Below are 25,867 nucleotides of genomic sequence, written 5' to 3'. Positions count from 1 at the left end.
GCAGTGATAAACGGGTGTGTGGAGACCTGCTGAGAGTCTCCCGTAGGCAGGGAAGCTGGGGGCAGGCAGCAAGATGTGCTCCAGGCCTGAAAAAAGGAGCGGTCCCCTGAATTGCATCCCCGCGGCCTCCTGCCTACATCAGAAAGCAGGATGAGCGGGGCAGAGACAGGAGCTGGGCTGTGCAGAAGAAAGCTCTTCTGCAAACCCACATCCATCTTCATTGATAACGAGACAAATTGCAGCCTGAAAGTCAATTCTTCTTCAGCCGGCAGCTCTTCCCTCCCGAGTCAGCGCCGGCAAGAGAGGTCTCCCAGGAAAATGGGCGCTGGTGACGGGGGGAAAACAGTGTCACCCGGCTGCTACCCAATGTGTTCCCCGAGCTGGCTGAAGGGGAGGGAGGTTATGATGCCCCAGCACATCCAGTCTGGCACTGCTGATGCTGCCCCTTCCCCTCCCAGGGGAAGACCCACCGCCAGTGCAGATCTCAGCTACCCAGGGAAGTCGTCCTGAAAGCAGACTTTCAATGGACAGTTCACTAAAAACACCAGCTCAGGGCTCCGCAGCCATCAAAAAAGCAAATGCAATGTTCAGGATGATGAAGAAGGGAATTGTGAACAGCACTGAAAGCATTGCAATGCCCCTTTATGCATCCATGGTGCATGCATTCAAGCCTTGAATACGGTGCCCGGTTCTGGTCCTCACGCCTCAGAAAGTAGGTACAGAAGAACGGGAGAAGGTCCAGAGAAGGGCAAGAAGGATGGTCAGGGGCATGGAGGGGTTTCCATGTGACAGGAGGCTGAACAGGAGGCCTGTTCAGTTTAGAAAAGAGCTGCTTGAGGTGTGTAGGATAAGGGTTTGCAAGGCACTGAAGAGAGAAGAGAAAGTCAGCAGGGATTTATTATCGACTGTCTCTCTCACCGGCCAAGAAACCAGGGAGTTGCAACATGAAATGAGCAGGCAAAATGGACCCGCGTCTGATCCAGGACACAGTAGCTCTTATGTTTTTCATGGTTTTGCTGCCCCTGGCAGTGCTACGTTAGGATGATGGCATGCTCCAGGGCTGCCCGCTGCAGAGCCCATCACGTCTGCAGAGAAGCCCCGAGTAGACCAAGCCTTGTCTGGGATGATGTAGCTGAGGTTGGTCCTGCTTGGAGCAGGGGGTTGGACTAGATGTGACCTCCTGAGCTCCCTTCCAGCCCTCATTTTCTGTGACCAGCATCTCAGTCATGACCAAGTAGGACAAACTAGTACGCTGCAAAGCGGCTGAGCTGCAGGGCGGCTGGTTGTAGCCGGGGTGGTCTAAGGAGCTTCTTTTCTACCTTGGACAACACATAGCAGCAGCAGTCTCCCGCTGCCTGAAGAAGAGTGTTTGTGCCCAAAAGCTTGCAAAGACCTTTTTTCCAACTATTTAGTTGTTCTAGTAAAAGATATTGCATCTACCCGGGCTACCCACTGGATGCCCTGGGCCAGACTTCACAGTCTGCTAATTGCAGGCTGAAGTTGTGGTGGCTATTTGCTCCAGAGCCATGTGTTTTCATAAAGGAAATCTGCCGTTGCCCCATGCCCCTGCAAAAGAGAGCTGTGTCTGGGGAGCAGAGCACGGGACGGCAAAGCAGGATACCTTTGACCCCGCCTTTGCCACATCCTTCTGGGGCTGCATGAAGGCAGCAGGACTTTATGCCTTCCCACGGCAAGGCCAGAGAGGAGAGAGGTCTGCATGTATATGGCAACCGTGAGGTTCTTGGATGGATGCATGCGTGCATGCAAAGCTGGAGAGGACGGAGGTCTGCACGTATAATGCAAATGAGGTCCCTGGCTGCAGGCATGCATGCAATTGCAAACACACCGCAGCTCATGAGCCAGCACCGCCAAACTCAACCGGCCTCTTCTCCCAGCGTGAGCTTTTGTATCATTTTGCATGGGCCAGAAAAATAGCATTCATTTCCCGTGCTTACCAATTGCTATGGCAACAGGTGGGAACGAGGATGCAGGGCTGTCGCTGCACACTGCGCTGACCCCTTTGCACAGAGCGGCAAATCTCAGCCAGCAGATCCTTTTGAGGGGGCTTCTCAGTTCGAGGGGAGCAAGCCCCTCCTCGGGATCACAAGCCAAACCCAAATAGGATTGAAGGCACCAACACTGCTGCGACCTGCCGCGGGCTTCCTGAGCTCTCAGCGACACAAGAATCGCTCTAGCCTATTCTGTAGTCCAAATACGCGTGAGAGCTCAAAGCTGGTGTTTTCCAAGGGGGGCTTCGAGTCCAAAAATGCTGAGGACCCCTGGCACGGACTCGAGAGGTGCGAGGGGTCTGGGTTTCCCAGGCGTCAGCGTAACGGCAAAGGCGGCGATGCGCAGGGGCTCTCCCCATGCCACCAAGCAGAGGTCCGAGGTCGGCGATGTGCTCACAAGCAAGCAGTGACCCCTCTCTCCCAGCCGTCTCCGGTCGATAAATCTTGACAACTGCTCCCAGAGTGCAAGAAGGGAGCCAAGATCATCGATCTCCCCTCGGACAGCAGGAGCACCGTCGGAGGGCGAGATCTCACTGTTAAATCATAAGGTAGACGTCCCCTCCCACCCCCATGCCGCAGGCTGGGTCTGCTGGTAAGGGGTGCCGCCAAAATGCCAGCACCCCGGGGCTGGCGTGCAATTAGATCTGTTGCGAAGGGAGCTCTCTGCCTGGTAGGATGAAGGAGGCGATGAATTGCTCCTGCCACGCGGCCTCGTTAGGGATTCAGCAGCCTTCTCCCTGCGCAGACCCAACCGGCCGTCCCCCGTGCCAGTCCCAGCGGGTGACAAGGGCACTTTGCTCTCACCTGGCCCCTGAATCGCTCTCCGCCGCCCCATGAAGGTCGCAGCATTTCATTCCCAACACAGACTACATGGCTCGGCTCCAGGCACCAAGAAAAACCCACCCCTTCTCCTTTGCAGGCCCCAGCCAGCGCTGGGAAACGGGGGGACCCTGGCGCTCCACCTGCCCAGACGCCCGCGTCCAGCCTCGCACTATAGGAAGTCCCATTTCCTCTCCCCAAAATACCCCTCCGGGGGTCAGAGCTGCAGCACCACGTTGCTAAGTTTGGGTGGAGGGAGCTCAACATAGGGACCCCTCCTGACCACGGGGAGCTCAGGCAGGAGGCAGGCAAGGACGTGCATGCTAATTCTGGCCCTTATGACAATATGGGAACTGCTGCATTTAAAAATGCCTGACAGAGGGAGACAACGGACCCCCCCGCCACGCCACTCTGCTCAGCAAAGCTTCATCCTGGAACTGCCAACACAACTTAATTTTAAAACACTAATGCATGCATCTCTCTCTGCCTCTCTATTATTAATTTCTGCTGAGCCAGACCCTACGGGCGAGACCTTGCATGAATGCCCAGAGAGCGCGAGCCCCGGTCGGGAAGCATTTGCAGACGAAGGAGGGCAGGCAGGAGTAATGCGTAGAAACAGCAGCACTGCTGTTCCCATTTCCCAGAAGCAAAAGCGACCTGCCCAACATTGCACAGAAGCGGGCATCGGACCCACATCTCCCACGTCCTCGCTTAGTGTCTTCAACTGCAAACCTGTCTGGACGTCCAGACACGATGACGAGGGACGGGTTATACACGTGATGGGGGAGCGGAGAGGGTCTGCAATGCTCCCTAGCCTTGTTCCAGTCCAGCTGGGGAGTCACAAGCAAGCCATCGACCTCCGGAGAGGAGGCAGAGCCGAGACGAAGGTCGTTGTAAGGACACGGCACTTGCTGATTGCACCTTGCGATGAAGATGAGAGCTCGTCTCTGCTGAGCTCGTTTGCAGGGGGGGCAGAGAACTGGCAGAAGTGAAGGACCGTCTGCCCTCGCCCACCAGCCCTCTTGTCTTTCATTGCCCCTCTTCCTCCTTACAAAAGCTGGACAGGCCGCCCCGTCCTCAGCCAGGCCATGCGCTGCGTATCGGGGAGACTGCCGGGCAGGCTCCTTCTGGGAGAAGAGATCCAGAGAAAATGGAAGGGAAGGAAGGGAAAACAAAAAATGCAGCATCGCTGGACCTCCGTAAAGGAGGGAATAAATGTCATGGGACACTTCTCAGCTTCTCTCCCAAACTCCTGTGCATCGAGGCAGGCCCTAGGCACAGGCTCAAAACCTCCTCTTCCAGATGCACGCTCACTCCCATGCAGAGAAGCAGGGAGCATCACTTGTATGCTGCAATAGTGCAAGGAAATCAAGCTAGGGGGTCTCAACCCCTCCACGAGGGCCCAGAAATTTGATGGTGTTCAGAGCCAGTCCCCCACTGAAAAACATCTGAACCTGCGAGCAGCTCCGGAGGCCACGTACCGTGCGCGCTGCTACGCAACCAGATCTGGAGAGCAGGGTTGCGCCCATCGACCGATCCCATGTGCTGACCCTGCATGGGATCTGCCCAGACAGGAAACAACCATAGAAAGAATGGGTTTAGCTCGAGCAACCCCAGTCTCCATAAGCAGTTTCCAGCCTATGACGGCTCAAGTCAAAGAGCTGATGAGTGCCTGCATTTTGAGCCAGCTTCATCCCATTTGAGCACCAGACCGAGGACGTAGACTGCCAATGGCTTATTTTTGCATTTAAATCTTTGCGCCCTCAACACCCACCTGCCAAGGACACTGCAATGATGGGGGTGGTACTGAATGCAGAAAGGCCTTAAGAAACCCGGGCGCTGGAAAACATCAGGACCAGCTTGGCATCATTTCCAGAGGGCTTTCCACGCACATCTCCACGATCCAGGGGAGAGGAAGGACTGCCATGAGACCTCAGCAAAGCCCCAGGCATCAGTGCCTTCAATGAAGTGAGTGGGAGAGGGCAGCAGAAGGGGAGAATAAAAGCTTTTGGGTAAGAAGGTGGCTAGAAAAGCCAGTGCAAATGCCCAGATGCAGTGGAGAGGGACTCGTGGAGCTACCGTAATGCTGGCAAGGGACAGCGGCGCAATCACAGCATTAGCTCGGGATCTGGGTTCGGCTCACAGCCTGCCTGGGTTGCACCTAGAGCCTCTCATCTCATCTCCCCTTGCTCCCCTTCATCACGCATACCTTGTTATTCCTCCTTGCTGCACCTACTCGTCGTCTGGAAGGATCCCAAAGGGATCTGCAGGCAGGGAGGTCTCCAATGCCCTATTGCTGAGCTGCGGCCACCTCTGGGGGGGAACGCCACCGCTGTTTCTCAGCACCCAGTAACACGGCCCGGCACTTCGAGATCTCGAGCCGTGCGGCGAGCCGTTCGGGCACAATCACTCCCCGTGGCTGGGTCACGAGGGTCCCATCTCATTACAGTGCCTGAAACCTAGTCACCTTGGGGGTCTGCTTCCTCACAGCATCTCTCCAAGGCCGTACCTCAAACAGCCCCGTGTCCCTGCCGTCAAGCCAGGGCACTGGCTGAGCAGACGATGCCACCAACTGAATCATAAGCCCAGCTCCTGGAGGCTCCTGGGGTTACCAGGCCCCTCTCATCCGAGCACTGAGCACATCTGGGCTTATGCTGACCGTGCTAGAGGCACACGGCTGCACTTACCGCTGCTGCCCATCGCTGCCCTGTCCTGCTCAGACAGAAAGGACATCAAACTGCTCCAAAACAGGCAGCGGGGATGAATGGAAGGAAAACACACCCGAAAGCAGGCTCACAAGACCTCAGAGACCTAAAGTGCAGGCTGCAACCCTGACTAGCATGTTTAAAGCCCTGTTATCCTGTCTAAAATCGGTGCCTCTGTGTGCTATGTGATGGGCTACGGAGCTCGAAGCAAATGGGCCACTGATTCAAGCTGGTTTCATGCAAAATGGGACCAACAGCTCCCCTGAAACAACAGGCTGGCGAGCTCAGTGAGGTGGGCTGCATCCTGCCTGAGCCTGGATGGTCTCCAGGTAAGTTTAGACACATGCACAGTGCTAGCAGGGTCTGCTTTGAAGACTGTCCCCTCTTTGCTTCCCCCGAGGAGAGTCCATCCCTGCTGACATGCAGCGGGGGGGAGCTGGGGGGTCTGCCCACCTCTTCCCGGGCCCCATCCCTAGCTCGCACATGCCAGGGTGATCAGTTTGTCCCAAAGCCTTGCACACAAATAAGACCAGGGTAGCGTCACACAGGTAGGGCAGGCGGTGAGCATCTACCTGGGCTAGGACAGCCAGCACGAGCCAGGGGAGAGGGGCAGGAAATACGGGCAGACAGCAGAGGATCTGTGCACATACTTTTTTCATCTTACTTCACACACCGAGATAAACTTCTTGGCACCCAGGGCTGTCACAAGAGAAATAAGGCCGCTGCCACCTGCCCCACCACTAGCCTCGCAGCTGCCGGGTGGTGACCCCGAGCATTTACACGGGGGCGGCACATGCTGCAACTCGCTCCTCTTCCCCTCTCCCCGGTCCGCAGCACGCCTGTTCGACATAATAGCCAAATTCGCCCTGGCTGGGAGAAGCATGCCCCTGCGGCCCGATTTGGGTCATGAGGATGCTGAGGTCGGGAGTTACTGGGGGTCTACATCAGCGACAGCCTGCCCTGCTGTAGGGCTCAGGACTGGGCCCTCGGGATGGAGAGAGGGGCTCCATGCACGCCGCCCAGGGAAAGTCAGCACCAAAGCCCCAATTCCACCCCAGTCTGGACACTGCCATTGGTGTAAATCAGCACAGAGCCTGGCCCTGGGGGCTCTCGCTCCCAGCTCAGCTGCCTACCCCGCCTGATCAGCACAAGTAAGGCCGCCCTGTGCAAACCCTAGGGTTAGGGTTAGGGTTAGGGGGAGCTGAAACCATGCAGGGCGCACAGCTCAAGGACTCCAGGAGCAGCTGAGCATGCAATCCCTGCCCCCGCACAGCTTATCCCACAGACCAGAGGCTCATCTCAACCCTACATGCAGCTTCTGGAGCTGTTTCCCAACTCCCTGGGGAACTGCGGGTGTTTCCCAATACTCAGGCATCCAGCGGTGGATGTTACAACGCTGCCTGGGGCCGGGGAAACAGTGCGGCGCCCTGCGCGTGACACAGTCGGCAGCCGGAAACGGCTGCAATGTCGGGAATTCCCAGGGAGAAGCTGGGGCTGACACCCCGTGTCTGCAAGGCGGGCCTCGAGAGAGGAGGTCTACCCAGGGCACGCATCACCAACAAAGCTGACCCGAGTCTTGCAGGCCAGTTAAGAGTCCTGGACCCCAGCCTGGGCACAGGGGAAAGAGGAGCCCCAGCCCTGTGCAGGGCTTTGCAGCTGCAGGGGGATGAGTCTTGCACCACGAGCTGCCTCTGCCGTGCACGTGCTCGTGGTTTAGCGCAAGGGACAGGCTTCCTCACAGTGCCAAGGGGTTAACGGGGCCCGAGAGCCGATGCCTGCATGGCTTTCTTCCCTCCCTTCTGCAAACCGCACCATCCTCTGCCCCATGTCCGAAGCCTTGTGCCGAACTGGCCACAATCCCGCTCTTCATGAACGGCTCCGAGCTGAGCGCGTGCCAGAAGAAGCTGCGAGGTTTACAACACACTTCCTGCAGGGAAAATGACTCAGTGGAGATGGTAAGAGAGCTCGCTCTATTCAAGGAGCCCCGGCCTCGGCGTCTGTCACCGAGATGAGTCAGAAGGCGAGGGCCAAGGGTTCGCTCTCCATATCTGACGGGAAGGGGAAGATCAGCATGTGCTAGTCCTTGCCCTGACACCGGTTCACTGAGTCACCCTGGGCAAGTCACTCGTTCTGCCTTCATTTCACCAGCAGATGAATGAAAATGGTTGTGGGGCTGAGGGACAGGACTGGTGAGGGGAGGCTGAGGGAATGGGCTGATTGAGTCTGGAGAAGAGAAGACCGAGGGGGATTGAATAGCAGCCATCACCTCCCTGCTGGGGGGCTGCAAAGAGGATGGAGCTGGGCTGGTCTCAGTGGGGCAGACGACAGGACAAGGAGCAATGGGCTCAAGCTGCAGCAAGGGAAGTTGAGGTTGGATATTAGGAGAAAGTTTCTCCCGAGGAGGGTGGTGAAGCACTGGAGCAGGTCACCCAGAGAGGTGGTGCAGTCTCCATCCTTGGAGGTTTTGAAGACCCGGCTAGATAAAGCCTTGGCTGGGATGATGTAGTTGGGGCTGGCCCTGCTTGGAGCAAGGGGTTGGACTAGATGTGACCCCCTGAGCTCCCTTTTAACTTTCATTTTCTATGATTTTATGAGTGGCGTGACACTGGTCTCTGCAGGACACTCAAATGAATGGTGCTTAGACAGGCTTTTGCATGCACGCTTGTCACTGGTGTCTGAGAGCCTGCACAGCCAGTGCAAACAGCTAGCACGCTTCCACACCCGGTTTACATGGATGGCTTCTGCAGCCAGGACTTTAGAGACCTAATACAACATCACTCCAGCACTCCCAAAGGATGATTGTTTCTTTTTTCAGCACCAAACACACCAGTCTAAAGGCCAAGAGATGAAACTGCACATCCTACATGGAAGAGAGCGTGGAAATGCAAAATCCACTGCATCCACTTCCCCAAGATACCGCAGCGGTCTTACCTGAGCCAGTGCCGAGCGTGGCCATCTCCAGCCACAGAGTAAGCAGCAGGGCGCAGCGCAACTTCATCCTGTCGATGCAAACACAGAGACGTCCCAGTTACTTGCAAATCTATTTCTCCCAGGCCAGGATTTTTTTCCTTTATTTTCTTTATTCAACCTCTGCCCAGCAGTTGCTACAAACCCAACTGTTCTGTTTGCAAATAGTCTGCAGATAGCATGAGGCTCCTAAGCCCTGAAGGTCAGGGCTGGGAAAAGGGGTCTTGAGTTACTCATTTGGGCTTGTAACAACAGTCAGGGGTTGCATATGTGCCTAGGTGCTACTGTCAAGTCGGTGTGCATGGCATGGGAAAGACTACAAACCCCGAGCCATCGCTTTACAAACTCAGAGTTTCACCCACGTGGCCCAGTGCTGCCAGCAGATGACTGGTGACAGAAGAAAGGTAGAAGAGTGTTTGCAGGTTTTCTAGCGGGCGGATAACAACTTACCCATCGCCGAAACACAGCCAAGAACAATGCCTGACCCCCGAGACCTGAACAACGCGTTTGCTGATGGCTTGCAAGGGGGAAAAGAGACTGCAGTTGTTCCCCCAGCCCCAGGGAGCACCTGCCTGCAAGGAGGGCTAGGGCGTCAGCTGGCAACAACTTCCACCTGGATCCAGTGTCCTCTGGTGACCTCTGAGATCTGCTGGAGTTAGTCTACAAGGAGCAAATCCCTCCTGCCTTCTAGTTGACTTCAGACTAGCGTGGCTAACTGAGATCCCCTCCCCTCGCCCCCGGTCAAAGGGGGTTGATGCCTATAACCAGGAACCGACGCCAGGTCGACCGACTTCCACGCCAGCACTTTATCCGCCGCGGTCCCCTCCGGACGTAGACGCAGGACTCCCAGCCCATCCCCGTGCCTCACATTTGGCATTCTGCTCTCACAAATCCTCCCGGTCATTAAAACAAAGCTTCCCCTCCATCTCTAGGTTTTCCCTGGATGCCAGCTATAAGTGGCTGCTTATGAAAGCTGACATTTATTAGATGCTCTAATTAGTGGGACTAAAGACTTCATTTGCTATTCCCAGGCGCCGTTAGCTCTTGGAGGGAGCAGAGGTGCATTAACAGGAGTTAGGCAAACTCTCCGAGAAACTGTTTTTTGCCCCCAGATACATGTGGGCCCTTGGAGGCTGGGAGCACGGAGCAACCTAGGTTTAGAAATCGCAGAGAAAGCTCAGTGAAATCCAGCTGTGGCTTTAGGAGCTTCATTTCAAGTTCGTGCATTGGAAAGTAGTGCCCTGCCGGAGAAAGCAGCGGAGGGCAGGAGCTGAGAAGAGCTTGCCCACCTCCAGACCCTCACGGAAAGCAGCAGAGATACGCTATAAGCCTACGAGCCACCCCACTGCTCCACTGGCCGGACTCCCTACGTGCACGTATCACAGGCAGCCTGCTTTCTCCCAGCCTGAGCCCAGATCTGGTGGCCGAGCCAGCTTGGGAGACATCCAGGATGTGCACAGAAGTGCTCTGTGCACCTTTCACAGCACTGTAATTTAAAGCACTATAAAGTTACAATGCTGTTAACCATGACAGAAGTGCGGTGTTCGGGGGGCCCTGAGCCTCCCTGGACTTCGCCAGCTCGGAGGCAGGGATGCTCTGCAGCCTCCTGGGGCTTCTCCACTGGTCAGAAATGTGCCCAGTGTACAGAAGTTATTTAAAGCACCGCACGCTGCTAAACTGCTGTAAGACACGGTGCTGCAAATGTAATACCTCATTTAACAAGGGTTAATTTAAAGCACTACACCTATCATTTAAAGTGCATTAAAGCCATGCATTTCTCTTAAGTCATGGCAATTATGCCCTTTAAAAGGCAAAAAAAGCAACGTCTGTACACACCCCCAGTCTTGACTCGGTGAGGGAAAGGCTGCTGCACCCTGGGTGAGCGGGTCCAACAGATATTCACACTCCCCATTACAGATCTGCCCGTTATTTCTGGCTTAAATTTACCAGCACAATAAGAGCTCTACGAATAGTGGGTCATTGTAGTCTGCTAGCCAAAAACAGAGAGAGGGGGGATAAGGAATCGGAAGTTTCATTTTTGTTTGAGCCTAAATGAAACAGTTCTGGTTTTTCTCAGCATAAAGAAAAGGCCAAGGGGAAGATAAAATCCCATGCAATAAAGAGTGCAGCAGCTTTTTTAACTTTTTCCTTCTCCTTCAAGCAAACAAATGTCAAAACGGAAACACCAAGAAAAGAAAGAATCAGACGGAGGCACGGGGAAAGGACAAGCCGTGACCGTCTCCCTCGTTTCTGGCCTGCCGAAGCTCTCCAGCAGATTTCACCCGAATTGCAAGTGGTTTTTTGGCTGATGCAAAGCGGCAAGTCCGAATGAATAACCGATCTGTCCAGATCTCGGTCCAGCCCCGCTGGCATGCTCCAGGCATGCTCTATGTCTCATACATAGAGACATCGGGCCTTTCTATTTGTTGCTCGTGAGCTGTTTTCTTCGCTCTGGGAGCCGAGATTTAAGCAAGGAGCTCTGATCTTGTCCTGACGTTTCTGTCATCCAAACAAAAATCCAGCCCTGCATTAATGCAGCCCCCGGGCCAGCTCCCGGGGCTCATCAACCAGCAGGCGCTGTGACCTGCTCACTTCCCTCAAGAAGGATGAAAACCCCTGTTCATGTTTCCCCTTCCAGGCTAGAGAGGGATGCAGCATCCTCCACGCTGGGAGCAGAGAGCTGACGGCGCGGGCGAGGAAGGAGGATATATTTAAGCAGAGGTAGTGGAAAGCAAAGCAGAAGGCAGGGTAAAGATGCACCTTATAGACTAACCAAACCACAAGATGCATAAGCTGTTGTGCCGAGCATGCTACACATGCCAAGTCCTTTCCCTCTTTGCAGCAATGAATCTGCTTGCTCTTAACCCCCAAATCAGCTCTCATCCAGGCTGCTGCCACCACCGACTATGGCTCTCGTGCCAGGCTGAATTTGGCCTGTGGTCCTCCAAGAGGCTATTGCATCCCTACCAGTGGGAATGCAAATTCTGCAAAGGACTACATTTTGCCCCTGCTGACTGTGTGCACGAGAGTTTGCTCTATCAGGTCGTCCTGTTGAGACCCACAGGTCTCCAGTCCTGCAAGAAAACAGCTCCCCCGAGCAGGGAGCATGTCCCCAGCCCAGCCCCTTGACCATCCATCCATCCATCCGCTCTTTTTTCCATCCTGCCCGCTGGACAGCCGGGGGCGGGGCAGGGCTAGGTTGGTGCTTGGGTAATTCCAAGCCCTCCACAAAAGATCTGGATTAGGCTGATGCTTGGGAGAAAGAGACCCAGGGCTTGTCAGCTGGCAGCAGCTTCTCCATTGCCAGGCCAGGGCTCACCTGCAATTAAATGCCCAGGGCAAGGGGAGGGAAGCTGTCTCTGCGGGACATACCTGGAACGAAACGCTCGACCCTGCCCAGGCCACCGTCTCTGTGCCAGCAGGTGGGAATACGAAACTGGGAGCATCCTCCCGGGCCGTGGAGTTCAGTCACCTCCAATCATAGGCAAGCACTAACCCAAAAAATGCTCCTTCAACACTCAGCTGCGAGGCACAATATCCAAAACACCAAGAAGACCCCAAACTCACTATGGGTAACAGCGCGGGAGAGGACGGCACTGCTAATGCCCTACCCCCGCGGGGACAAGGAAGTGATTAGTTCAGAGACACTCAATGGATCCCAGGCAAATTAAACAAACCCTCAAGTTTTCCATTTGTTGGGCACAGAAAAGGAGAGACAGAGGGAGAAAAAAAGAACACCAAAAAGCTGCTTCCATGACCTGAAGTTAAGGAAACCAGTGAAATATTCTTCTTGCTCGGCTAAAAAGCTGAATGTCTTACTCATCAAATGAAAAATTATATATGTTACACATACACACTATAGTTATAGATCATGTTATGTATGTATGTTTTATTACATACATAGAGTTTTATATAGTTTTGTGGGTATATGTGCACATATATACTGCATGCACACTATATTTATATAGTTATATAGAGTTGTGTTTGTATGTGTGCATATACATCTATATATTACACATACACTGTATGTCTGTAGTTATATATAATTGTGTGCACGCATGTATACATATATATTACACACACACTAGATACAGTTTTGTGTGCGTATTTTTTTATATAGATAGGTTCATCTATCAATTTATCCACCTACAAATAGGTTTATCTATCTATAGATAGATAGATATAGAAATCTAAATCTGGTTTCTGTGCTGCTGAAGGACTGTGAGGGAGGGACTGCTCAGGGTTAGACTCCACTGGAAAGGGACATGTAAAACATATCTGTATCTCTATATCTGTTTTACGTTTCCCTTTCCAGTGGAAGCCAACCCTGAGCAGTCCCCCCGTTCTTCAGCAACACGGGCCCTGAGACGTCTCAGCCTTTTCTGAACTCATTCATTTTTTGCATCTGCCTTGGTGCTTCAAGGTAAGCGGGAGCTGAGCTCCGAGCGACTCCTGCCCCGTCTGCCCAGCGTCACTGCTCCTTCCGGAGAACAACCTCCTATTTGGCACTCGTCTGCCTTTGCCCTGCCCTTCCCCCAGCGCCGGTAAAGAGCTGACAGGTTTTTACTTTTCACGGAGGACTCAGCCCCACTCTGCAGAACAAAAGCTCCCTTCAAATCCCTGCCACCAAGTGCTCTGGCTGAAAGGGCACTGAAAGCCAGGGAAGGGTTTTGGGAGGCAGGGGTGCTGGAAAGCTTGCAGAGGTTTGGAAGGAGCTTGGCAGCTTGCTTTCTTCATGCAGTTCTCCCCCAAGCCCCTTGAGGTGGAGGGAAACTGAGGCAATCACTGAGCTGCTCAGCAGGATGGAGGACGGGGGACTGACCCCATTTTGGGGGGTGCCCTGCTCCCCTTCTACCCATCTGCGTCTCTCCTCTTGGACTCGGGCTCTTGCGAGAAGCACCGGGAGGTCTCTCCAGGCGGCGAGCAATGCAGCACGTGCACGTCTCCCTCCACGGCACCCAGTGCAGATAGTACTGACTCTACCCCCGCGGGACTGGAGGTGGGTCACACCCGGCAGGGTAGGATGCAGCATCCGTACCCTTGACACCAATGCACCTTGCACCTGGCCCGTCCCTCCCGGCTGAGAAGGCGAGTCTGGCTTCAGGACACCTTGCTCAAGCCAAGGACCAAGGGGCCAGGTCGCTCTCTCCTGCCTGGCCTGGCTCTGCAAGATAGCGGAGGAAGCTGACAAATGCAGGCCCTGCTCCAGTTAGCAAAACCCTGCTCCTCGGTGATACCCCTGGGGCAAAACTGCCCTGAGTCCTTTGAGTCCCACAGCACTGGGGAACACAGCACGGGGAGGTTCCCTCTTCCTGCCACTTCCATACGCGAGGGGGATATGCACACACACAGCTCAGCCCCTCTGGAAAGCCCAGCCCGGCGCCCTCCTATGCAACAAGTGCTGGGGAGATGGGTTGGGCGACCGCTATTGTTTGTTAACCCAACTGTGCAGGGGACACGAGAGAGAGACATGTAAGTAGAGCAAAGACGCCAAGAGCATCCGAGAAAGAGAAAAGGAAAGAAAAGGGGCTGCCGGCGAAAGCAGCCGCAAACACACAAATAAGTGCACTAATGGAGGCTCTGAAAGGCCCTTTGGGCTGGCTGAGTAAAGCAAACAATAAGGGAAGTTACTGTAGCATGAACCACCCGGGCTACATTTAGCTGGGATCAGCCGCATCGGTCTTCTGCGGGCCAGGCTGGCTGCGGGTTATCCACGCCGTGGCGCGTTCCCACGTCGGAGCCGCGCAACGCCAGGCTGAGCAGTGCCGGGTGGGGGTGGTGGGATGGGAAGGCAGGCTCCGGTCTCTCCCCCTTGGCAGCTGCATTTATTAATGTCTCCCCTCCTTGGCGTCTTTTAAGGACGGAGCATAGACCGGTCAAAACTCAGCTTAGAAACCCACTGGCCCATCTGCTCCTCCTCCCCATGCCAGTGAGGTGCTGCACGGATGGTTTCTAAAGGCTGAACCCTGCCCCGGGATAGGCAGCATCTCTCCTGTCCATCCGGCTGCGACTTTGGGACAGCCAGTGGAGCCATACCGCTGTATCACTGCAGAAGAAATACTGAGCACATTGCTGAGAGATCAGCTGGGAGGCCCGCGAGACCTGCCTTTCACCCCTGGAAGGGGATGCGGGGCTTGGAAAGCCCCAAATGCCATCCCCTGCTCTGCCACAGGCTTCCCACACCACCTTGGGCATGTCACTTAGCTTGTGCGTCGCTCCATCTCCTGTGGTACAAAGGGAGGCAAAGCGCTGGGCAGGGCGTTGCGTAAGTGGGGGACAGCAAGAAGGAGACAGGAGCTTATTTTGTAGCCTCACAACAGAGCTAAATGCGTAACGAAAGGCCTTTCAGATGGATTGCAGAGAAACAACTGAATGGACCCAAAACGCGGGGTTTCCCCCCCTCTAGGATGGCATTTCCCAGGAGCTCACCTGGGAAAAGAAAAGAAAAGAAAACCCATTGACCTCCTGGATTTTCTCAGGGCCCGGTCCCTGCCCAGCGCTCCCGAGGCGCCCACCGAACACAGCAAAGGGGACCATGCAAGGAGGAGAGAAAGGAGCGTGGCGGGGAGGAAGGGGTGCAGATGGGAGTGCTGGACCATCCCCAGCCCCTGGGCTTTGCCCATTTGCACGTCCAGGGAAGCAGTCCCAGGTGAGACGAGGGTTCGCAGCAGGGCTAACGTGCACTATCCAGGCTGGGGACAGGGGAGGGGAGAAGGTCTGCGGCAAGGATGGGGATCATATCGGCACTGCTGTGCCCCCCTTCCCAGCTCTGCAGAGATCCCCCTCGATTACACGCTGCTTTGCTAGCGTCTTGCTGGCAACATCCTGGGCATCTGCTCAGCAAGCCGAGCACGCCGCGGTCCCGACGTTTCGAACCCACCGGCCCCGTAATAAGCCCCATCTTGGAGCACGCGCACACCTGAGCGAGGCAAATAAACACCGGGGACTATAATCGAGAGATCTGTCGAGCGGGCCACGGAGAGAGAGGCTGAAGCACAGCTAAGAAATCAACCGGCGGCGCCGACGAGCACACGCGGAGCAGCGCGAGCTGCAGTCAGCAAGAGCACGGCTGTGCTGCAGCGCCGTCTCCAGCCGGGAGCCTCTATTTTGTACGTCTGAATAGCTGGGAAATGAAACGCTTCCAGCAGCGACACCGAGTCCTCTGGCACCCCAAAATGACTTAGCGAGCCTGGTCCAGCGATTCTCACCTGGCACCCTGGGGTGCCTCGAGAGCCTTTCAAGGGTGCTGCGGGGTGCTACACGATGCACCCTTAGCCATGCAAACATGGTTGAGCAGATATACCCAGAGATTTCCAATAGAGACAAGGCTCTTTGGCTAAATGTCTGCCGATGTCCTTAGACCAACACGGCTACAACCAGCACCCCCGAGATTTCAACTAGCAACCCGGAGTTCAGGGTAGGGGGGAAGGCAACCTCTGCAACACAAAACAGGGGGTGGATGTCCTCTTTCTGCCACTTCCACACACAAGGGAATATGCAAACATGCAGCTCAGCCCCTCTGGAAAGCCCCACCATGCATCCTCCTATGCAACAAGTGTCGGGGACATGGGCTGGGTGGTCGCTATTTATTTAAACCGGAGTATTCAGGGGACACAAGAGAGAGAAGTGCAATTAGAGCAACGAAGCCAAGAGCATCCAAGAGGGGGGAGAAAGGGAAAAAAACAACCTTGCATGCCCTGCTGTGATTTTTCTGAGTTCTTCGCAGCAGAAAATCTGGTCTATTATTATGATGATGATTATCATCATCATTATCATGGCCCACTCGGTTGAGAAAAGAGATGCTGAGGGGGGTGGCATGAGAAGGGCTTACAGACTATTAAATGGGGAAGAGAAAGTCAATAGGGATTTATTATTGACCGACTCTCTCAATACAAAAATGAGGGTTCACAACATCAAACGAGCTGGCAGGAAGTTTAAAAGTAACAAAAGGAAGTGTTGTGGTTTTTTTTCACCCAGCGTGCTGTTGAAGCGTGGGACTCATTGCCACCAGATGTGGTGGAAGTCGAGGGGTCAGCCAGATTCACATGGGGCTGGACACATGCGTGGAGGAAAGGGGCATCGGTCACTATTGAGCACAGGAGCGAGGGGCACGGCCTCCGAATCGGACCTTCAACACTGGAGGCTGCAAGGGAGAGAGGAACAAGGGGAAAACCCAGGCCAGACCCAGGTAGATGAGGCTTTTTGGGTAAATATGGGTCAGACCCAGTTCACTCTCCCTTCCAGCATCTGCTCTCTGGGTAAGATCAAACCCGGGGCCTGGCAGCTCTTATGTTCTTGTTATCAAAAAATGACCAAGATGCCTCGCGTCTAATTGAGAAGTGCCTTTGAGTTGAAACAGGTTGAGAACCACTTGCTGGGGGGATGTCCTATTACCCTGGTGCAAAATGAGCAATGACCAAACCTCTGCAGTTCCCAGCATCGAGTTCCCCCGCTCTGCCGGAGGAGGATTTCATCCCCAGCCTGGCACGCCGAAGGCCGAGCGTCACCACCTCCCGGCACGCATGTCATCACCTTCACTTCCCTTTTCAGGAGCCATCATCATCCGCCCCATGCAGATTGCTGCCCCTCCGTCCCTGCCACGCGGCTTAGCCATTGCAACCCCCTTGCATACCGCCCGAGTGTGCATTGAGCACAGCAATGGGGAAAGAAGTGTTTCCCCTTGTGCAACAGCCCTGCTAGGGACGACCCACTTGCTGAAACCTGGTGCTGAGCAAGCCTGAGTGTCTGGGATCTCAGCTAAGCAATGTTGCAGCGGGGTTTTCCCCCTCACTGGGGCACGTCTGTAGTTTCCTTCCTTTCTAGCAAGTCCAGGACAGCACTGTCTGTTGTGAAAGCTTCTTCCCACACACTCAGACCTTGTCCATTCTGAGCTGAACCTCATCTGACACCCGCTCAAGACCTGCGCCGACCTCCCTGGGCTTCAGATCAGGCCTGGAGCACCTGCTATAAGGTGGATCGATGAGCCCGTTGCTCATGAAAGTGTATGCACCTCTGATTCTGTTGGTCTGTAAGGTGTGCCCCTCCCCTGCCTGACTTGGGATCATAGGAAAGCAGGGCTGGAGGTCATCATGGCTAAATCACTCTTCCTGCTTGGCCAAGAGACATTGATTTTGCTTGGGGCCCTGCTGGCAAACCCCTTCCCCAAGAATAAATGATGAAGGTGCCCCGTCATCTGCCCCAAACCAGGCCACTCCATGGGGCAGAGCAGAAAGCAACAGGCTGAGGATACTGGGGTAACAGATCCTTGCATCTCACGGAGCAAAGCTCATGGAGGGGGGCAAGGGAAAGGGGCAGCAAGTAGAGCAGTGTCACAGGGAGGAATGAAGACATGATGCATGGGACGCGTAGGGGGCTGGGATGCAAAATGGCCCAGCAATGAGGGCACCAGCACAAAGGACCGGATTTGGGGTCCCTGCCCGTGCACCGGAGCGGCCTCCGGGCAGTCACTTATCCTCTCTGCACCTAAGCAATGGGCATGGCAGCTCGCAGGGGTGCAGGACTGTCGTACCACAGAGAAGTGGGGCTGCAAGGGAGATCCAGAGGTCTCATCTAGTCCAACCCCTGCCCGAGGCTGGGGCATACCTGTGCAAGCCAGCCCAGACAGACCCACTCTGTAAACTCCTAGTACAACTACGCAGTCCACCCCGACACAACAGCAGACATCACACCTGCACTTGCCATGGGTAAAGCAAGGGCAGCCAACGTCCTGCTGCTGCAAAGGTTGTTAACATATAAAGAAATCCCTGCTAGAGGTGCACACCTGCAGCTGCAGAGGAAAGCAAACTACCCTCCTCCCCCCGGTCCGTACCAATCGGGCCGGGGGTTAAATTCCTTCTGGATCCCAAATCTAGCATCGGTCTGACCTCAAGCAGAGGGGCAAGTCCCTCCAAGTTTAAGTCCCAGCAGGAGCATTGCCCCAGCCCAGTCCCCATGCCCAGACTGGGGTGCAGACAGCACCCGGCGCCTATGAGGAAGACTTAAAACAACCCTGATACACAGCATCTGGGGTGGGATTGCCTCCCAGCCCCATGTGGTAACCAGAAAGCCGGGGAGCCTGGGAAATCCTCAGGGTAGATCACAGGCATCGCTACACCTAGATCATGCTGGACCACTGGCTTCCACCCTCTCCCGCGATGGAGAGTCCCCCCCTTCCCTGGCACCTCTCCCACTGCCTCCCTGCTCTGACAGGGAAGCTTTTCCTGATATCCAACCTCAATCGACTTTGCTTTTCAAGCCTTCTTCCTTCCAGGAAGAAGGAGATACTTTGGCACTGGCTCTGAACATCATTGCTTTGGGGACGTGCATCAGAGACCCCGAGACAGCAGGTCCCTCGCTGCGGGGAAGAACTGGCTGTGTCCAGTTAGGCAATGAACCCCCTCCATGAGCAGGAAATCCCCCCCACAGCCCTTTCAGCTGCAAGGGATCCAGCTGCTCTTTTAGCTGCAATGAACCCCCTCCATGAGCAGGAACTCCCAACTCTTTCAGCTGCAAGGGGGATCTAACCAAGGAATCCAGCTACTCCTCTGTGCATTAAGATCTGGAGCAATGCCTGGGCCAGAACAGCTCTCCCGCGACCATCAGTCCCCGACGGGCTGTCAGGCCAAGCTCCCTTCTCCAGCACACACTCGCCCTTCGACGAGCGGACGGTAAATGCTCGTGTCACACGTCCTTCCCGGAGAAGGCTCGCGTCACGCCGGGCTGCGCCTTCAAGAGGGGGTGGCAGGAGCAGGACTCCAGGCAGCAGCACAGCGCTGCAGCCATCATCCATATTAATTATTCGGGGGTTGGGACATGATTGATCTCGTGAGGATAATGAATTCGTCTCCTGCGCTGAATGACAAACAAAAGGCAATGCATGCACGGCTGGCATTTCCAGGGGAGCGGTGGCCAGAGAGAGACAGCCTGACTCTCCTCCTCCTCCTTCCGCTGTCTGGGGTTCAGCTGCTCTGCTCAACCCCCAAAGCCTCGTCTCCAGGTCTCAGAAAAGCAGGGATCTGTTTTGCAAGGAAAGATTCATGCAAAGAAAAGTCCAGGCTCCCCTCTCGCCCCACGACCCCTCTCAGCAGCAACGTCCATTCAGTGCATGCAAAGGGTGCATGCCTAGCGTGGCCTGCGTCATGGTCCCCATTTCATCCACTTGACATTGGCTACATGAGCTGTCTCCATAGAGGAGGAGGAAGAGGAAGGTGGCAGCAGTCCCGGGGAGATGTGCACTCCCTTGTGTCACCGCCCTCGGGTGCCTCCTTGGTGCTCAGCCCCCACCAGGGATGGATGGGGGAAGTCATCCCTTGCCCAAAAGTGGCCTTGGGTCCAACACACATGTTTATCCCTAACCTAAAAGAGGAGCTCAACGTCCCATTCCTTAGGGGAGGGCAAAGCCTGGGGCCCTACACTTTAGGGGGGTACAAAATTTTGCAAAACATTTTTTAGGGGGGGTGAGGTTTTTTGCAAGAAAGTGGCTCTATTTTGCATTTTAACACTTGACAAGGTATCTAATTCCCCCTCTTTCTTCAACTTATTTAAAACTTTGTTCTTCAACTTATGCCTCTAAGGGGTCCCAATAACCCTACAGCCGCCACTGGCCTGCCACGCACCCCCCGCTGCTGGCTTGGCTTCCCGATGCTTTTCTTCAAGGCTGGTATTTCCCGTGACCCACCACACTCTGCTTCTCAGCCCCAGCAATGAAGAGGCAGTACAGACGTTCAGAAAAGCACCATAACCTAAAGCACTTTAGTCTAAAGGCACCTCCATCCAGGGTTAACTTAGAGCCGGATCTGCCATTTGTAAAGCACTTTACGTGTCATGAATGTCTGTTCGGTTACAGTTTTAAAGCGCTTTCTGCGCACTTAATGCACACTAAGTGTAACGTCTGCATCCAGCTGAAGTAACTGTGTCCCACTGCTGCAGGAGAGGCCAGAAGGCAAGTGGCATGAAGAGCTGGGAGAACGAAGCACTCATAGCACCCTTGGCAGGAATAAGGCAGGCACCAATCCCCTGTATTGACAACGGCTAAAGAGGCCAAGGGGTTTTGGGTGGCAGGGAGAAGGCAGCCCATCATCCTTGATCGGGTGCTGCTTTCATGAAGGAGCCCAAAACAAAATCAAGCAGGCATCACCATGCCCTCTACCCGAGCAGACACTGGCGCCCACCTCTCGCTGCACTTCACCCGGCCAGGATTGCTTCCTGACGTCCGTCCTGGGAGCCAGACACTGCTTCAGACCTGCTCCTCTTGTCCCCATGCACACACCCGCGCACGCTCACCTTCGGAGCTTGCCAGCTCGATCGTGTTAAGCAGATTTTCCACCGTTATCACATTTGCAAACGAGGGAGGGCAATTTCTCCAGGGAAGAAATCCAATGACCTGTACATAAAGCCATATTTGCAAAGCCCTGACCTTCGGGGTAAATACTTTCTACAGGTCCCAGGGCCTCTGACGGACAGTCGCTAACAAATATAGGTGGACTGCAGCTGGATTTATTTTTCTTCTCTTTTTGAGGGGCTGGCTGGCAGCGGGTATGGGGTGGGGGGGCATCTGGCTGTTTGCAGTGCAGCATTTACGTAGGACTAGCTGTTGGGCTCCAGCAGTGCATTGCTGAGCATTTGCAAAGCCACAGATTTCTAAACCATTCATTGATTTTGGGCACCTCCGTTTTACGTGGGTGGTGATGGGGACTGGGCCCTGACTCTCCTACAGCAACCAGCGCAGAAAGCTCCAGGCACATCGGGCTGATCAAGCAACTGAGTCAGTGATGAAGAGGTTTGTGCAGGGGTGTGGGTTGTAGCCGTGCTGGTCTAAGGACGTAGGCAGACAAGCTTCTTTGGGTAAATGTGGTCTCTTTTAGTAGACCAACCGAAAGGGTTAGGAGAGAAATGGAACAATTTGGAGTCAAATCCCCATAAGATGATGCTAATGCCATCCTGCCTCACACGGGTGTGACCCTCCAGACGTGCCAAGTGCTTCCACGTGCTTTCACGGACACCGGCGCACAAAGTTAGCTCCGCTCCCTCAGCGCTGCGATCTGCATTGCTGTCGTGGATAAAGCGGCCCCTCATCCCACTCTGAAAATGTAGTTCAAACCTGCCTTACCATTGCAAATATTATGCAGCAATCCTTAGAAACAAGCCATCTTCTGGTTGGTTTGCCGGGCACACAAGAGCCCCAGCTTATGGATAATACAGAAATGCAATTTGTTGCTTTAAGTAGTAAGTGCCTCTCTACAAAATCTTTCCAGAATTAAGGCTTATTTTTGCTCCTTTCGAATTTCAGTGGCAGAACTCCCACTGATTTCAGCAAGAGCAAGACAGAGCCGTTAGATTACATTAATCACCACGTCCAGTGCATGGCCAAATCCATTTCATAAGGCTATTTTCATTTCTATTTGTTTTCTAAATGATTCAAAATGCCAGTCTAAATATCACAGGGAGAACCTTAAAAAAACAAAAAAAATAAAACCACACCATTTCGATCTCTTTGCACGGTGAAACGCCCTAAAATGCCATTGCCAAGCTAACGGTGGGAATTATTTTTCACCTTTAAAAATCCAATTCCCCGGCACTGGGATTAGCGGTAATTAGTTTGTTATTTACATCTAGGACACAAGGCAAACCAGTCAGGAGGAAAGAAACAGCTACAAGCACAAGCAGCACAATAAATGGAAAATCTCAGTGAGGAAAAATGCAGTGTCCCTCTAACAGAAAACCACATATAATTTGGCATAAATTATAGCAACATAAAGTTATACGACTTCCCGTTAGCTCTAAGCATTAGGGTCACTGGTTTGCAAGCGTTTCTGGCTATACGCGGACATGCTCACTTAAGCGACCCTACAGGGCACTGTGCAAGGACTGCTGTGCACAGGGGAACCAGGGAGTCTCTACGGGCAGAGCCAGGCTCGAAAGAGAAATGGTTCCTCCCATCCGGATTTATCTCCAAAATCTGGAGACCACGTGTTGCATCTTTCCCAGTTCGAGGGATAAAAGAGAGAGAAACACATTGAAACTTTTGCCCACAAAAGTCCTTTCCTTCCTCCCCAAGTACACGTTGGACTACCAAAAACTGAACATACTTTTAACACTGATTTACCCCCCGCCCTTCATTCAGGCCACCTTACCAGCCTCCAGCCACAGAACAAACCCTGCCTCGTTAGCCCTACACGGCGCCCATTTCTAATCTGGGTTGCACCATGTGCTAAATCTGAGGTTGTAGGAGTGGATTTAATTCTGCAAGTCACAGTTTTCCAGAATAAATATTGCAAAACAGATGTTGCAAAAAAATTAGAAGGGTGCGGGGAGCAAAAGAGTCCTCGATGCAGGCCTAGAAGAAGGGGCGGTTATTCTTTTAGTCAAACGGCAAGAGGCTGCACCCAGGTGATGGCAGCTCGAAGCGCAGAGATGCGCGTGGCTTGGGGTGAGCTGTTCCACTTGCCACTTGCCCTCCAAGCACTTGCCAGGCTCGGAGATCGGAGAGAAGAAAGGAAGTTGCTTCCAATACGACACGGCTCTGTGCTTCCTTCCACCAGCGAGCCTACAAGCAGGAAGGCTGCAAACCCCTGCGTGGCCCGAGGCGAGTGAAAAGAGATGCTGAGGAAAGGGAGGACTTGCGCTTGCGTCTCCGAAAGTGCCCCAGCGTGGAGCGACTTGTCATTTCCACAGTGCCTCTTCCTCGGTTTCTTTTAAATACCCGACGCTTTGCAAAGCCCTGCAGCGTCCCCCCAAAGCAGCGCGGCGCATGGCGGTGGGGTTAAGGGGAGACCAGAAGGCCAGGACCCCTCCGCTCACATCTTTTCTACCGTCCAGCTCTGCAAAGCAGCCTGTGCGCTGGGTATCGGGCTGGCTCCTGCCCTCCTCACCCGTGCCCAAGAGAAGAGGTCCTGCCGGAGCCCCTCAGCCTGCACCCCCCTGCGACCTGCTCCCATCGAGACAGCATTTTGCACACTGGTGCCCGACGGCCGGGTGGGTGGCAGAGAGGGGGCACTAAGGGGTGTTCATCTACGGGCTTACTCCCCTAACATAGCTTCTCCTCTCCCCTTCAGCATGCAGGCTCCAGAGTTTATCGCTGCAGGGTCCAATGTAGCAAGAGGCAGCCCCCAGTCCCATGACCTCCGCCCTGCCCTCTCGGGGCCTCACCATGCAACCCCCAGGCTCTGCTCAGGTCTGCCCCCTCCATTAAGTCCCTGCACTGCAAGGTCTCACTGAATAGTCCTGCCCTCATCTGCAAGCGCCTCACCCCCCTGGCCCAGCCTGGTCCTCCAGTGCAAACCCTTCTCCGACAAGCCCTTTGCTTGCATGCTGCTCCCCTGCGTCCACCAGAAGCGCGCTGCATCTCACACCACCCTCTCTCCACGGCTCAGCCAGGAGCCCCCGGTCCTATGTCCTCTTTCCCCTTCCTCTGCCCCCTCACCACCACAGCCCCTCTCCCCTCAGCTAGATCAGCACAAAAACCACTGGCTTGGGAGACACGAGGGCCTGACACCGTCAGAGCAGATGCTGCCTGGAGAAGGTGACCCCAGAGCCGGGCACATCCCCCCACGGGCATTCCCACCGGCCCTGGGTGTCGAACACTTGTACGGCTCCATCTCCGCGTGCTCACCCCTGTCCCGGGCACGGCAGGGAAGCAGGGCACCTGCAGTCCTTCACTGGCGCTCTGCAACCGAGCTGCCTGGATGGGGCGATGCCCGGGGCTGCTACCCCCAGCTCCCGCCGCGCTCGCACAATACCGGTGCTCCTGCCAGGCGCACAACAATGCAACACGTACGTCCTCCGAGGCAGGCGGTAATAAATGGCTCTCTCTGCGACCAGGCGCGTGCACTCTGCACGACGCCGAATAAATAACGTGCGGGAAGCTGTCGGTGTGCGGGGCTCCTAGTCTCACCCGGCTGGGAGCGGGGAGACGGCGGCAGAGACGGAAGCAAGCTGATGAGAGCGTGCAACTCTCCGCCGACAAGGATGGGGCCTCGTAAATCCAGAGGTAAAAAGGGAGCAAGAGGGAGGGCACTTGCTGGGATAATGACAACAAATGAGAGACACAACCCACTTCTTGGCCCAGCGCAGGACACTCGAACAGACGCCAGGCGAGGTTTGGCAAGTGCATCCCAGCGAGCTGGGCCATAAGCAGAAAGGCTGTAGGGGAGCGCGTGCGAGCGTGAGGATGTGTACGTACGCAGGGGTGAATTTGGGACCTACATGACCACAGACCCAGAGAAAGCCCCACCGCCCTGGGCATCTTGCGCGGGGCTGCGCTCTGCAGCAATTATTAACCCACCGATGTACGAAACTAACTGACACGGGTCAGGGGCCTGGAGCCCCGCTGGGGGTGGGGGCCTGGCAGCGTCCCTGCTGCTCTCCCCACCCCCCGCAAAGCGCGCCTGGCCTAGCTAACCCTGCCCGCCCCGAACCCGTGCCCGGCTGTCTTCGGTAACACCGAGCATGCGGGGCTTCCCGGCGGCCGGGGGGATTTGTCCCCCTCCCCATCTAACATAGCAGGCGGGCAGCAGAACAGGGCAGGCGTGCCGGGCTCCGGGACTTGAAACACGGAGGGTAAAATAAAGTGCCCAGCTCGAAGCGGACGGTCCAGCCCCCCCGCCTGTGCCCGGGGCACGAGGGCGAAGGATGGTGCTGGCTCTCCTCCCGGGTCTCGGGGGCTGCTGGTGGCCCCCGGCCACGCTCCTCTTCCACCCGGGGCCCCTCCTGCCCCCAGGGCAGTGCCCATTGCCACCCTGTAGCCCTCGGCCTGGATGGGGAAACTGAGGCAGTCCCGGGAGGGGTCTGGGAGAGACCCCAGCCCTCCCCCATCGCCCGCCCGCCCGCCGGTTCAGCGCCCTGCACTCACCCGCTGCCCGGCCCGAGCCCGTCTGCTACTTTGTTGCCCCAGCACTTTCTTTTCCGGAGGCTCCTTGTCCCCGCCCCCTCGCCCCTGATTGGCTCACCCCCCCCCAGTGACGCCTCCTCATGCGAAGGAGGCGGGTTTCCCTCCCCTCTCCAGATGTGCTGCCAGGGGAGCAGCTGGCTCTTCCAGATGTGCCAGGCAGTCAGAGGAGGGGGCGCTTCCCTTCCAGATGTTGCAGCCATGGGGGGGAGGGGGGTCCTGCCCTCTTCCAGTTGTGCCTCTGGGGGAGGTGCAGGGGTTGTCCTCCTCCCCCACCCCTGGAACAGCTGGAAGGGCCGAGCTGGGCCACAGCCTGGGGGCAGCGCGGAGGCACCGGAGGGCAAAGGGGCTGCGGTGAGTGGCAGGGAGGGAGCTGGGGTCCCCCAGAGCAGGACCCCAGGGGCAGGATGATAACCAAGGCCTGGGAGAGTTTTAGTTGTGGCTCCCGCCCCACGTCTGCTGTGCTGCAAGCTGAGCGGCAG

General features: G+C 55.3%; 1 protein-coding gene across 4 annotated transcripts in view; it reads right to left on the bottom strand.

Annotated features, from left to right (window-relative positions):
* Positions 1 to 25,420, bottom strand: part of IL1RAP (interleukin 1 receptor accessory protein) — a 53,582-nt gene extending 28,162 nt beyond the window's left edge. For 3 of the 4 annotated variants that reach the window (XM_019532914.1, XM_019532915.1, XM_019532916.1), the window contains exons 1-2: positions 25,350 to 25,420; positions 8,465 to 8,532 (exon numbers count right to left, since the gene is read on the bottom strand). In XM_019532914.1, the coding sequence (XP_019388459.1) occupies positions 8,465 to 8,531 (67 nt within the window). In that variant the 5' untranslated portion in view covers position 8,532; positions 25,350 to 25,420. The remainder of the gene's footprint in view (positions 1 to 8,464; positions 8,533 to 25,349) is intronic. The other variant, XM_019532913.1, reaches the window with a different exon arrangement.
* Positions 25,421 to 25,867: the final 447 nt, after the last annotated feature.

This window comes from Crocodylus porosus, unplaced genomic scaffold (assembly GCF_001723895.1).
Source record: "Crocodylus porosus isolate Cpor-Errol unplaced genomic scaffold, CroPor_comp1, whole genome shotgun sequence".
NCBI lineage: Eukaryota > Metazoa > Chordata > Crocodylia > Crocodylidae > Crocodylus > Crocodylus porosus.
Note: the sequence above shows the minus strand (reverse complement) of the source record. Positions and strands in the feature narration are given on the sequence as shown.